General features: G+C 48.1%; 1 protein-coding gene across 1 annotated transcript; it reads left to right on the top strand.

Moving 5' to 3' along the window:
* The first annotated feature begins 1,376 nt into the window (after positions 1–1,376).
* On the top strand, positions 1,377–9,386 carry LOC310838049 (ankyrin repeat and SOCS box protein 5-like). Its single transcript, XM_083725431.1, has 5 exons — positions 1,377–1,674; positions 3,592–3,815; positions 4,805–4,998; positions 6,185–6,313; positions 8,379–9,386. Exons 2-5 carry the CDS (start codon positions 3,605–3,607, stop codon positions 8,598–8,600), a joined length of 756 nt encoding a protein of 251 aa, XP_083581557.1. The 5' UTR covers positions 1,377–1,674; positions 3,592–3,604; the 3' UTR covers positions 8,601–9,386.
* Positions 9,387–13,026: the final 3,640 nt, after the last annotated feature.

The following is a 13,026-nucleotide window of genomic DNA, read 5'->3' as shown; positions in this document are numbered from 1 at the left end:
CACTCAGCCATGAGACGCACTGGGTGACCTTGGGCCTGTCGTCGCCTCACAGGGTGGTTGTGGGGGATTAAATAAGAAGTCTGTAAAACCACATTGGGCTCCTTGGAGAAACAACAGGATAAGAATTAAATAAATTTTAGCCTCCTCCACAAATTTGGCTAATCCTCTTTTAAAGCCATTCTGCTAGATCGACCAATGGTCTGACTTGATATTAAGGCAGCTTCCTGTGTAACCTCTGATGTGACCATCTACTACTACTATTATTATTATTATTACATCTATTATTACCATCCAAACCACTGTCCTGTGTGGTTTCTAGTCAGGCGTCTGAGAGGGGTTTTTTCTTTTACGCTTTCCCTGGGATAACCCACTGTTTACTGCTCAACTGGAACCAAGATCAATAGGGTTTTCAGCAAACTGACGTTTGTTCCGATTCAACAGTAAACCGCGGATTTTCCCGAGAAAAGCAGGGGGTCCAAAAAGCCCAAACAAACCTCTCCAACCCCTGACTAGAAATCATGGGACAAAGTGAAGTGCGGATGGTCCCTTAGGTCCCAGGGCAGGGTCCAGAAAATGGAAACACGACCTGAACACCATGGGCATAGCTTTTTCTGGGAGATAACCCCCCCCCCCCAGGTTGTGGAGCTCACATCACGGGTCAAATTCCCCCCAGAAAAGAGGACATCACGAGGGACAGGCTTTTGTCATACTCAGTTAATTGAGTATTTATTTATTTATTATTATTATTTAATAAACTTTATTACATTTTCAGAATTTACAAAGAATAGAATAATTTGTTCCTCAACTACATATTCTAAGGTAAAAACAGGTGTTACAAAATACATGGTAGATGTAAGATAAACAGAGTAACATTAAAAAAGAAAAAAGGAAGGGGGGAAAAACCAAACCAAACCAATAGTTGGATATTCTGTACACAAAGTCCTTCCAACTGGTTTGAGTCCCTCATGAGTTGGTTGACTTCCATCCATCTCTTCGCGGTTTCGATTCCGACTATTACAATTAAATAATCTGTGTTTTATTGTTTATCCAAACAATAGGAAGAATTCCCCCCCCCCCGCTTTTCAATGAAATTAATCTAAACACAGCCAAGTGTTATTGGAACCGTATTTATTCAGATAATTTGGGAAGCATTCCCATTCCTTTTTGACCTTATGTACCGAGTGGTAATTGAGTACTTTTAATGGTTTTCAATGATTTTGGAGGGGGCAGCTGCCCACCCCCCCTTGACTACGCCCATGATTAACACGGTGTTACACGGCATTAAAAACGAATTTAAAATGAAGGCGTGTGGATTGAAGAGTCCGCTTCCCGCGCCCCGACACACCCCGGGGTTTCCCGCGTGTTTTATTAAAGGCTCCTCGAGGCCCCGCTCGGCTCTGGCTGCGGCTTCGCACTGCAGAGAAACCGGCGCCCGGGAGGGCGGCTCCCTTCTCGCCGCGCGGCAGCCATTGCAGGCGGCGCCTCCTCCCTCGGGGCGAGACGGGGCGGAGGAAGGAGGCTCGGCCGCCTTTCCCCCGGGGCCTTGAGGAAAGCCCTGGGAAGCGGCCTCCCCGGGGCGGAGCGGCGCCGCCGACGAGACTCGCAACGCCCGCCTCTCGCTCCGAGATGGCCGGCCGCGTCTCTCCCAGCCGGTGCCGGGCGTAGCGCGGGCGGGTAAGCGGCCCAAACGGGGAAGGAGGGAGGGTATTTGGGGAGATGCCGGGCGGCCACGACCCATCTTGGCGTTCAAAGGAGCAATGCATGGCGCAGGGGAGGGGTCGAAGCGGGTTTTAATCCGGATCCGCTCGCCGCGCCGGATGCAGCGGGGAGGGAATGTTGCAGCTGCGAATCGGTGCAGGCGTCGGTGCAGCGGGAGCCTCTCGTTCTGCATCGCGGACAGAGGCGTCTCTTGCCGGCCCAGATCAGCTTCCCCCTCTCCCTCCTGCGAAAGTTTGGGGTGAATCCATTTCGAAGGTCCTTCCCCTGAGCTCCGATGGGTGCGTGGTCTGGTAGTAGTACTGGGCCGGTTAGGGCCGCTGCACTCTGCACATGTTCAGAAGTGCGCTCGACACCCAGGGCTGAGCGCGGGTCTTGAGCTCCAGCACCCCTGAGCTTGTTTCACTGACTCTTTAGAGCCCTGTGCTTCTGGTGCAGGAGGCTTGAGCTGAATTAAGGTATAGGGGCCAACTCCCTGGGTACCGGATTTAAGTATAAGCTAAACAAGCTATAGCTTAGGACCCCACTCTCTTGCCCCCCCCCAAAAAAAATTCACTATTAATATACTGCTTAATTGTATTTCAGTTCAACAATTACTTTGATAAAATACATATTTTGTTAAGTGCAAATGGCTTTAGATACCTATTAGGTCGATAAATTACCATATAGCATATATTCAACACAAGAAACAGCAACAATTTGTTGTTGACAAAGTACAGCTGGACATATAAAGGGCCCCATTACCTTCAGTAGCTTCGGGCCTCATCAAACCTAAATCCGGCCTTGCCAAGCACCCACAAAATTTCCCATCAAGGGGCCAGGCACCCACAAATTTTGGCGCCAGGGCCATGCATACTGCATGGCACCCATGGTTGTGGGGCCAAGCTGGCCCTCTTGGGTATGGGGCAGGGCTGTGTTCCTAGTGGTAGTGGGATTGACAGATGACCACAGGGGTGCCAACTTGAATAAAATATGGGGGGGGGGAGGGAAGCCCCACCCTGCATAATCAACCACATGATGGGGCACATCCACACTATTTGAACAGCAATGCCCATCAACTTGGGGGAGGCAAATTTTATTGGGGTGGGAAGAAGAATGGTGATTTGTCAGGGATGCTTTAGCTGAGATTCCTGCATTGCAGGGGGTTGGACTAGATGATTCTTGGGGTCCCTTCAAACTCTTATGATTCTATGAAGGGACCGTGTCTGACCCCCTCCGTCCCTGAGAAGCCGTGGTATGGCTGAAGCGGGGAAAGAGAGAGATGGGGGAACATAGCAGGGAGGAACTCTGTACATGGCTAGGAGCACTTTGGCCAGTTGCTCCAACGGGCAGAAAAATCATAAAGTGGTCCGCCAAGACCCTCAGCAGTTTTAAAGTAGTCCTGGGAAACCACTGTGGTAGAGAGAATCTGACCAGTGGGTCTCATGCGGCACGTAAGGGTGCTTAACTTCTCCCCTGTTCTCTTATCACCAATCTGAAGCTCAGTGCACCCCCCCCCCCAGTCCATACAGGGGATGCGGGTGCTGTTGTGGTTTAAACCACTGCCGATCGGAAGGTTGGCGGTTCGAATCCCCTCAACGGGGTGAGCTCCCGTTGCTCTGTCCCAGCTTCTGCCAACCTAGCAGTTCGAAAGCACACCAGTGCAAGTAGATAAATAGGTACCACTGTGACGGGAAGATAAACAGCGTTTCTGTGTGCTCTGGCGCTCGTCATTGTGTCCCGTTGCGCCAGAAGCGGTTTAGTCCTGCTGGCCACGTGACCCGGAAAGCTGTCTGTGGACAAACACCGGAAAGCGAGCTGAGCGCCGCAACCCCAGAGTCACCTTTGACTGGACTTAACCGTCCAGGGGTCCTTTACCTTTACCTTACCATACAGGGGAAGCCTTTGCATGTGGACAGAGGGAGGACGGACGGAGATGGGCTTCTACATCAGCTCCCTCTCCCGAGCGCCCTACGGCAATGGGGCACCGCCAGAGTCCTCGCGCCCCGCTGCCAAGCGCTACCAGGCGGCGCCCAGCTACAACTACAGGTGGACGGAGCTGCACTACGAGGCCAGCCGTGGCAACGTGGAGAAGCTGAAACAACTCCTGCTGACCTCAAGTGTGTGTCCTATATAATGTTTCCAGGTTGCACTTAGGGCTAAAAAGGGAGCAAACCAGACTTTGGGAAGGAGAGGGGCCTGGGCAGTGTTTATTCCCCGCACTCAAAACTCCATAACAATATTGTGCGCAGGCAATACAAATGGTGTACTATACCAAAAAAGAGGGACCGTGGGCAAGGGGTGACTGTCGTCCACTCCTAATCCAGGCCATTATGTATGGCATAGAGAAAGCCAGAGAAAAGTTGTCCTTCTTTCTAACCCTGGGAACTCGTGAAGCTGAATGTTGGAAGATTTGGGATGAATGAAAGAATGCCCTTCCACACTGCCCCAGGAGGCAGCAATGGCCACCGACTTGGATGGCTTTAAAAGAGTAATGGAGGAGAGGGCTATCGAGGGCAACTGGCTAGACCAGGGGTCAGCAACCTTTTTCAGCCGTGGGCCGGTCTACCATCCCTCAGACCATGTGGTGGGCCGGATTTTTTTTGGGGGGGGGGGAATGAACGAATTCCTTTGCCCCACAAATAACCCAGAGATGCATTTTAAATAAAAGGGACACATCCTACTCATGTAAAAACACAGTGATTCCTGGACTGTCCGCAGGCCGGATTGAGAAGGCGATTGGGCTGCATCCAGCCCACGAGCCTAATAATAATAATAATAATAATAATAATAATAATAATAATTTATTATTTGTACCCTGCCCATTTGGCTGAGTTTCCCCAGCCACTCTGGACGGCTTCCAACAAAACACTCAAATAGTGGGCTAGGCTCTCCCTCCCCAGCGATGCTTCCGGGTACCACTTGCTGGAAACCACAGGTGGTGGGATGGATGCTCTTGTGCTTGGGTCCTGCTGGGGGGCATCTGTGAGAACAAGATGCTGGACTAGTTGGGCCACTGGCCCGATCCGGCCGGCTTCTCTTAAGTCCTCAGTTTGTTTCCATGCTGCACTGTTTTTCTGGAAGGTGCTCATCTCCCCTTTGGTTTCAGGCAGGGAGCTGGTGGACAGGAAAGATTATTACGGCAAGACAGCCCTCTACTGGGCGGCCTACAAGGGGCAGAGGCATTCGGTGGAGCTGCTCTTGCAGCACGGCGCCAACGTCAACACCTGCTGCAAACACGGGGGGACCCCTCTCCACGCGGCCGTCGGCCTCTTCCCCGACTGCACCCTGCTGCTGATCCAGGTAACGTCGTCAAAGGTGCTGCTCCTTATCATTCCGTCCCGCAGCAAGTGGTGTTTGCTTCCCTCCATGGAAGCCTTAGGGAAAGGGCCATCGTCCAGGGGTTAAGCCCCTGTCTTGCATGCAGAAGGCCCCAGGTTCAATCCTGGCATCTCTTAAGGCAAGACGGGAGAACCTCCTTATTTGGAAAGCTGCTGCTGCCAGCCAGTGCTGGTGACGCTGAGGTAGGTGGGCCAATGGTGTAAGGCAGATTTCTCTGCTGCTAATCCGCATCCCTGCTGCTAGGATCCAGAGGGGCATGGTGGCCTGTTGACAGGAATAATAATAATAATAATAATAATAATAATAATAATAATAATAATAATAATATAGTTAATTATCTGTGTATTTATTGTGGTCTGACTTCATTTACTTATTCAGAGGTTTGTCTGCACAAGGCATTTCATTATTTTGTTTAAAAAAAATATTAGTTTTACATTTTAATTTTACATTCAAACATAAAATACCACCACAAAATAAATAATTCTCTGACTTCCTTCCTCCCCTCCGTGGAGTCCGCAGATAGTCACTTTCCACTGTGTATCATATCGTCATCTGTTTCTCCAATATACCCAATATTAACTGAAGTTCTTTTTCACATTGCAAGTCTTATTGCAGTCCTAATATTTTTAACTGTTTACAGTGTTCTCTCAGATAAGCTACAAGTTTCCCGCAGTCTTTATTGACATTTTTATCATCCTGGTTTCTGATTTCCCCAGTCGTTTTAACCATTTCGGCATAGTCCATCAGTTTTGTTATCCATTCCTCTCTTGTATAGGGATCTTCTCTTCCTAAGAGTATCCAGGCTGCCGTTGTTGCGTACATAAACAGCTTTTTTTTTTTGCTCCCTTGGTATTTTTTGCTCCACGAGGCATTTTAAGGCAGCTTCCTCCATTCCTAGCTGCCATTCCTGAGAGTGGCAGGAGGAAGGGAGGGCAAATTCAATCACTGCAGGAAATTATTTACACAGAAGCCGTTCTGTTTGGCCTGTGGTGGGTGGAGGGGGAATCAGGTACCTGTTGCATCCGATTCGGCCCTAAAGATGCCCAGAATGGACTTCTGGACTGTGCTCACACCATATGGCTTCAGCAAGCCAGGACATGGTGGGGGGTGAGGTCTGTGGTGCTAATGACTTGTTGTTTCTCCTCAGCATGGCGCAGATGTGAATCTGAAGGACAACTGGGGGGTGACCCCCATGTACCTGGCTGCATGCAGTGGACAGACAGAGTGCATCCGGTTGCTGGTGCAGGCTGGGGCCTGCATCTGCTACAGAAACAAGGTAGCCCATTACTAAAGACCAGGGGTCAGCCAACTTTTTTTTTTTAAAGAAATATTTATTAAAGTTTTAAAGGTTACAAAAAGAAAAAGTAAAAACACCATATTAAACAAAAACAAAACAACACATCAAAATAAGGAATAAAGAAAGAAAAAGAAAAAAGAAAAAACAGAAAAATAAAATCCATTAAAAAACACAGCGAATCTTCCCATAACTGGAAGAAATTTAAAGATTATCTACAGAAACATTGTAAAATTAATGAATGTTAGAAGGATGTTGGAATGAAGTTATGTGGTTTTAGCAGAAATGTTATGAAGGTTTAGGAAAAAACAGACTGTTAATTGGTGAAAGGAGGGAAAGTAAAGTTACATTATATTAAGATAAATTACAGGACAAAATTTGGAAAAGATGGAAAGGATTTGCTGAAATAGTTAACCAAACTAGAATACAAAAAAAAGGGAGGTGTGAGGAGGTCAATGAAACAAGCAAATGAAAGATAAGTTATGGGTCAGCAAACTTTTTCAGCAGGGGGCCAGTCCACTGTTCCTCAGACCTTGTGGGGGACCGGACTATATTTTGGAAGAAAAAAACTTGAATTCCTATGCCCCACAAATAACCCAGAGATGCATTTTAAATAAAAGCACACATTCTACTCATGTAAAAACACGCTGATTCCCGGACCATCCGTGGGCCGGATTTAGAAGGCGATTGGGCCCCCGGGCCTTAGTTTGCCTACCCATGCTAAAGACTGTGGGAATGTCCAGGGAGGCAGGAGAGGATATATTGTTTATTACTATCCTTCCTAACGTGCGCTAGCAAGTTCCTTTACTTAGCAGAGTTTCACATTGCCCTTTTAAACACACAGCGGGTAGCTGGTTGCAGGCTTGTGTAAGCCTCTCACTACAGTGGTACCTCTGCATACGAACAGGATCCGTTCCGGAGCCCCGTTCGCATCCTGAAACAAAAGCAACCCGCGTGATTCGCCTCTTCTGCACAAGTGCGAGCGGCGAAACCCAGAAGTAACGCATTCTGTTACTTCCTGGTCGCTGCGGAGCGCAACCGGAAAACGATCAGCCTGAAGCAACTTCAGCCCGAGGTATGACTGTATTGGGTTACTGGTAAGTTCCCTTATATCCCTCTTAAAAGAATGAACATGCCACAATCTTGTGTAAAGTATATAAACGTAGTTTACTCACATTCTGTTCACAGTTGGATCCCTGAAGGGCAGACTTAGTTACAAAGTATATACATATGGAGCTATCCCATATGGGGATAATTCCAGTGTTCTCTGTTGGCTGGAAGCTTCAGGATGAGAACAGAAATTGTGCGGCGGCGGCAGGAGCCCCCATTAGCTAAAGTGGTACCTCAGGTTAAGAACAGTTTCAGGTTAAGAACGGACCTCCAAACAAATTAAGTACGTAACCCGAACTTCCCAGCAACAATAAATATTACAATTATAATAGATGTTAGCAAATAATAATAATAAGTAATAATAATAATATCTAATTCCAAGGTGGCAAAGTTCTTCTGTGTCCCAGGTTAGCTTCACTGCTACTCTGCCATTCTTCTACCTGATCTCTTGCCACCCAAACCAAAGAATTGCCTCGAGTGCCAGCCCAACTCAGAGTAGACCCTTTGGCGTTAAGGAACAGGGCTAACTCACATACAGTGGTGCCCCGCAAGATGAATGCCTCGCAAGACGGAAAACCCGCTAGACAAAAAGGTTTTCCGTTTTGGAGGTGCTTCGCAAAACGAATTTCCTATGGCTTGCTTCGCAAGACGAAAATGTCTTGCGAGTTCCTGCGGGTTTTTTTCCCTTTCCCCCCCTTCCCCCCCTTTTCCCCAAGCCGCTAAGCCACTTATCAGCTGATCCGCTAAGCCGCTAATAGCGCTAAGCCGCTAATGGGCTTGCTTTGCAAGACGAAAAAACCGCAAGACGAAGAGACTCGCGGAACGGATTCTTTTCGTCTTGCGAGGCACCACTGTACACTAATTTCAGTGCGCCTCCTCCAAGTAGGCCTTTGGGAACGCAACCCGAAATGCTGTTTTTTCTCTTTTCCTGCTGCAGAAAACAGGAGCCCCTCCCAAGCGCCTCGTCTCGCAGCCGGCGTTGATGTCCTGGATGGATTCCTGCCGCCAGCAGCCCCTTTCCCTCAAGCACCTCAGCCGCCTCTCCATCCGGACTGCCCTGGGTCACAGGAGACTCCAAGCCATCAGGGACTTCAACCTCCCTCCGCTGCTGAAGCAATACCTTATGTTTGAAGACCTGGCTCTGCTCGACGGGTTGTAGCCTCACGAATCGGCGCCTCCCGGCTGGTGCTGTTTCTCCGCCACGGGAGGGCCTGCCGGCGCCTTTTCCTTGCCCGGCGTACGTCACCTTTGTCTTTTGACTGGGGTGCTGGTGTCGCCATCACACACGGAAGTCGGGCTTTCCAAGAAGGAGACGAGGGGCCGAGATTACAACTTTTATTAGTTTAGGAGGAAAAGGCGAGCAAAGGGAACATGCTGGAAAGGTGCATAAAGCGATGTGTAGCGCAAATAAAGAGAACAAAGACGTTTTTTCTCCCACAAGGACCCGGTCGTACAAGGAAGCTCAATGCTGGGAGACTCCTTACATTGTTAAAACGATGGGGCTTGCTGCCAGAAGATGCTGCGACGATCACTAAGCTGGGTGGCTATGAGAGGGGTTTAGATCACTTCGCGGGGAGGGTAAGGTTGTCAATGATCACGTGGGATCAGAGGCACGATTCCTCCGAATAGTGGGAGGATGTGTGTTGCGTTCATGTCCTACTTTCAGACTTCCCTTGGGCAACTAGTTGGTCACTTTCTGAAAGCGGTTGTTAGCCTAGATGGGTTTGATCTGGGGTGGGGGGGTGGGGGTGTCTTATGGTCTTTCGAGTCACTTCCTTCCTTATTGGCACCCCTTCATCTCTTCTGCTTGTCACCTGGATGTCTTGCCATTTGGATGGCTGAATTGCCTTCCTGGATCAGACCTCTTGTTCCTGACAAAACCTGATATTGCTGGGAAGCTTGTAAACTGGGGGCAGGGTTGGAGCCTTTTTTGGCACAGTAAGTAGGCCAGATCTTTCCTCTCTCCGCATTCCGACGTTGACAGGTGGACGAGGTCAGCTGCCTGTTCAACCATCTGACATCGTGATGACTGATAGGGGGTTGGTCCCACCCACCTGTCAAATGTTGACCTACCTGCGGTGGTGATGGAGTAGTCTGATTCAAAGCGGCACCAAGCAGGATTGAACTCTCTGCTCAACAGCTGATGAGCAGCGGGTCCAATCCTGCACTCTAGTGAAGTGGCACCCAGCAGGACTCAACCCTACTCCCCTGCCTATCAGGTGGTGTCATCCGGTGACATCAGCTGATGGACAGGTGGACATGGTTGTGGGGAAATGGCCTTGTGGGACTACTTGAACCCTTGGCTGGTTGTCCGGGGGGGGTGGAGGTTCCTCACCCCTTTTGTAAGCAGAGCATGAAGGTGATGCCTTACCTTCTCCTGCTGCTTGCCCCTATTATCTCTAGCTGACTCCACGTGCATTTTAGATCAAGGGAAAAGGAGGCTTCAAGCATGCAGGCCCTACTTTAAGAACAAAACAAACCAGATCCACAAACCAGAGCCAGGTGCGAAGAGACACACTGTTAGTATTAGAGAATTCCGAGCCCAGGAATTTGTTTCAAGTACCACAGAACTGAACTGGGCTCAGTCCTTCCATACAAAAAAACAACACAAATAAATCTACTCCTTTGCCTCCTTCCTTAATCAGCGGGGAGTAAGAAATTCTTGTAAGAAATCACCCAGAGATCTTCTGGTCCAGGATAGTAAGAAGTGTTAGCCTGGAAATTTCCCAGCCATTTCCATAGGATAACTTAATCCAATAAACTACCGTCATCCTATTATTTACTAAAATCTAACATGGGTGGATTGGGACGCGGGTGGCGCTGTGGGTAAAAGCCTCTGCGCCTAGGACTTGCCAATCGAAAGGTTGGCAGTTCGAATCCCCGCGGCGGGGTGCGCTCCCGTCGCTCGGTCCCAGCGCCTGCCAACCTAGCAGTTCGAAAGCACCCCTGGGTGCAAGTAGATAAATAGGGACCGCTTACCAGCAGGAAGGTAAACGGCGTTCCGTGTGCTGCGCTGGCTCGCCAGATGCAGCTTGTCACGCTGGCCACGTGACCTGGAAGTGTCTGCGGACAGTGCTGGCTCCCGGCCTCTAGAGTGAGATGAGCGCACAACCCTAGAGTCTAGCAAGACTGGCCCGTACGGGCAGGGGTACCTTTACCTTTTAACATGGGTGGATTAGCTTTGGCTCGTAACCAAGAGGAAGGCATACCATATGGTATCTGTAATGTCCTCAGATCTGTACATGAATTTAGACACTACTTCTCTATTACCCCTAAGATGAGAAGGTATACATTGATGGGCTTTCTTCAGTTCATCTCCAGTGTGCAGTTTTTGGAAGAAAGGTTGGTGGTCACGTCCCAGTTCTGGAAGAACTTGAGAAACTCTTCCACTTACACCACCAAAGTGGAGAAGCAGCCATATAATCCATTACATTTGCTCCTTTGTAAGAAAAGTGAATTCTCCCTTCTCATCCCCTCTTGCACAACCATTCAACAATGATTAGCTTTGACTAATAAACCGACCAGAACCTCTCAGGACTTGATTTGGGAGTTTCTGGAATTCCTGATCACTCCACTTTAAATGTTCACTTCTTTCCCCACCAATTCTGGCATTAAAATCCTCTGCAAAGCACTAGGGTTTCTAGGAACTTCTTGCCCCAATTGCGACAAAAAATTCTCCACGTTCGGCCATATGTCCCAGTCGGCAAAGGGTGATGAAGTTAGGTTGGATATGCTCCTTGATTACAAGAAAAGCTATCATTTGATACCTTAACTGTCCGAACTACTGCATAACTATCCACTTTCTCAATCTGCAAGATTCTTGTTCTAATTGATGTTGAGATTAATAAAGCTAATTCAGCACTGGGATGACCTCTCTCCTTTTTCTTTCTTGACCCTGCCAGCACTAAAACGGTCTTGTATCTGGAGAAATCAGTTTGTATCTCAGCAGATTGGACCTCCTCTTTCTCTTCACCTTTTCCTTTTGCTTGTATGTCCACATCCGTCTGTCTCGGGAGACAATGGAGGAATGCGTCTTTGGGGGTGAGGTCAAGCTGTTGGAAAGTTGAAGCACCTGTTGTGGCTTTAGAGACCGAAGTGGGAGAGACATGTTTTGTTTCAGCTGGGGCAGATGAAGGTGTCCACTTCCTGTTGTTACAGGGACACCATGGCCTTTCTTCTCTGTGTGCTCCTCCCAGAGGTCATTTCTCTTCCGGTCACTGCTATGGATATACAACTTAACTGTCTGTCTCCATGATAATACCTTAATTTGATCTTCTCTTAGCCTCATCTGCTGCCAAAGGTGTGTATGTAATGCACATTGCAGTTTAAAAAACTTTTATATCAAAGGCTTACTACAACTGTTGTTGGGGGTTTTTTGTGTTTGCTTTTCCCTGGGTTATTATTGTGTGCGCAGAATTTTAGATTTTGCTACCTTGCTGCTTTTATGTTCACTTCATCTGCTCTTCTTCTTTGGTGATCACTCGTAGCCGAGTAAGATTGTCTTCCATAAACAACAAAAACAAACAAAAAATTTCCTTCCAGTAGCACCTTAGAGACCACCTGAAGAAGTGTGCATGCACACGAAAGCTCATACAAATAACAAACTTAGTTGGACAGTTTTAACAATGAGTCCGTGACTGTGGAGGCCAATTCTTCCTTCCACAGCGGGGACATTGGTTTCCAGGCGGGAGTTGATCACGGTGTGGATTTGCAAAGTGTTCCTTCCTCTTAGCACGTTTCTCCCTGGCGTCCTGAGTTCGAGTGTCTTCAAAGCCCATGACACCTTTGGTAAAGGCTGTTCTTCAATTGGAGCGCTCGCAGGCCTGTGTTTCCCAGTTGTCAATGTTTATGCTACATTTTTTTAGATTTGCCCGGGAGAGTCTTTAAACCTCTTTTGTTGACCACCAGCATTACGGCACTACTATCAAGCTACAATAACCAAAGCTTTGGGGGCTATTAACCTTTAAACTAGCCTGGGAAAATGAAAAGGTCAGAAAGGCCACAATGTGATGGATTGGCAGGTGAGCCTCTCTCTAGAATGCATTCCACAAGCAGGGGACCACAATGAAATCTAGTGGCTAAGAGACTGAACTACAAATCAGGAAAACTCTGCATTTGAACCGTGCCTTTTCCATGCTAGGTGGGCTTAGACGATCTGTCACAGAAGACAAGCATGCTACCGCTTCCCTTGTCTGGAGCAAGGTTTCATTAAGCAGCACAATGGAGTGGCCATTTTTTTGATGGTGCGGGGGATTAGTAATCATTTGACTAGATTGGGGTGGGGAATTATTTTCAGTCTCAGGGCCATGTTCCTACTTCTGAACTTGATGAACATGCTAACCACCTGAATTTTTTTAAGATTTTTTTTTTATAATGAAAATCAGCATTGGATTTTAAGCCAGGTTTTGGGTGTTGTCATTAGAAGAATGAAAATAAGAGGAAGCAAGAGTTCTCGCTGCAGCAGTAAAAACATGGAGCGGCTTCTTTTAGTAGGCATGCCTGAATGCACCCTGAGAGTTCACAAGCGCAGTTGCTGAGGCCATTTCTTTAAAAAAACAACACTGCCTTGACATCACTGTTTTGCC

The sequence above is a fragment of the Podarcis gaigeae genome (assembly GCF_964106915.1).
Source record: "Podarcis gaigeae genome assembly, chromosome: 2".
NCBI classification, from domain to species: domain Eukaryota; kingdom Metazoa; phylum Chordata; class Lepidosauria; order Squamata; family Lacertidae; genus Podarcis; species Podarcis gaigeae.
This window is presented reverse-complemented; position numbering and strand designations above follow the sequence as displayed.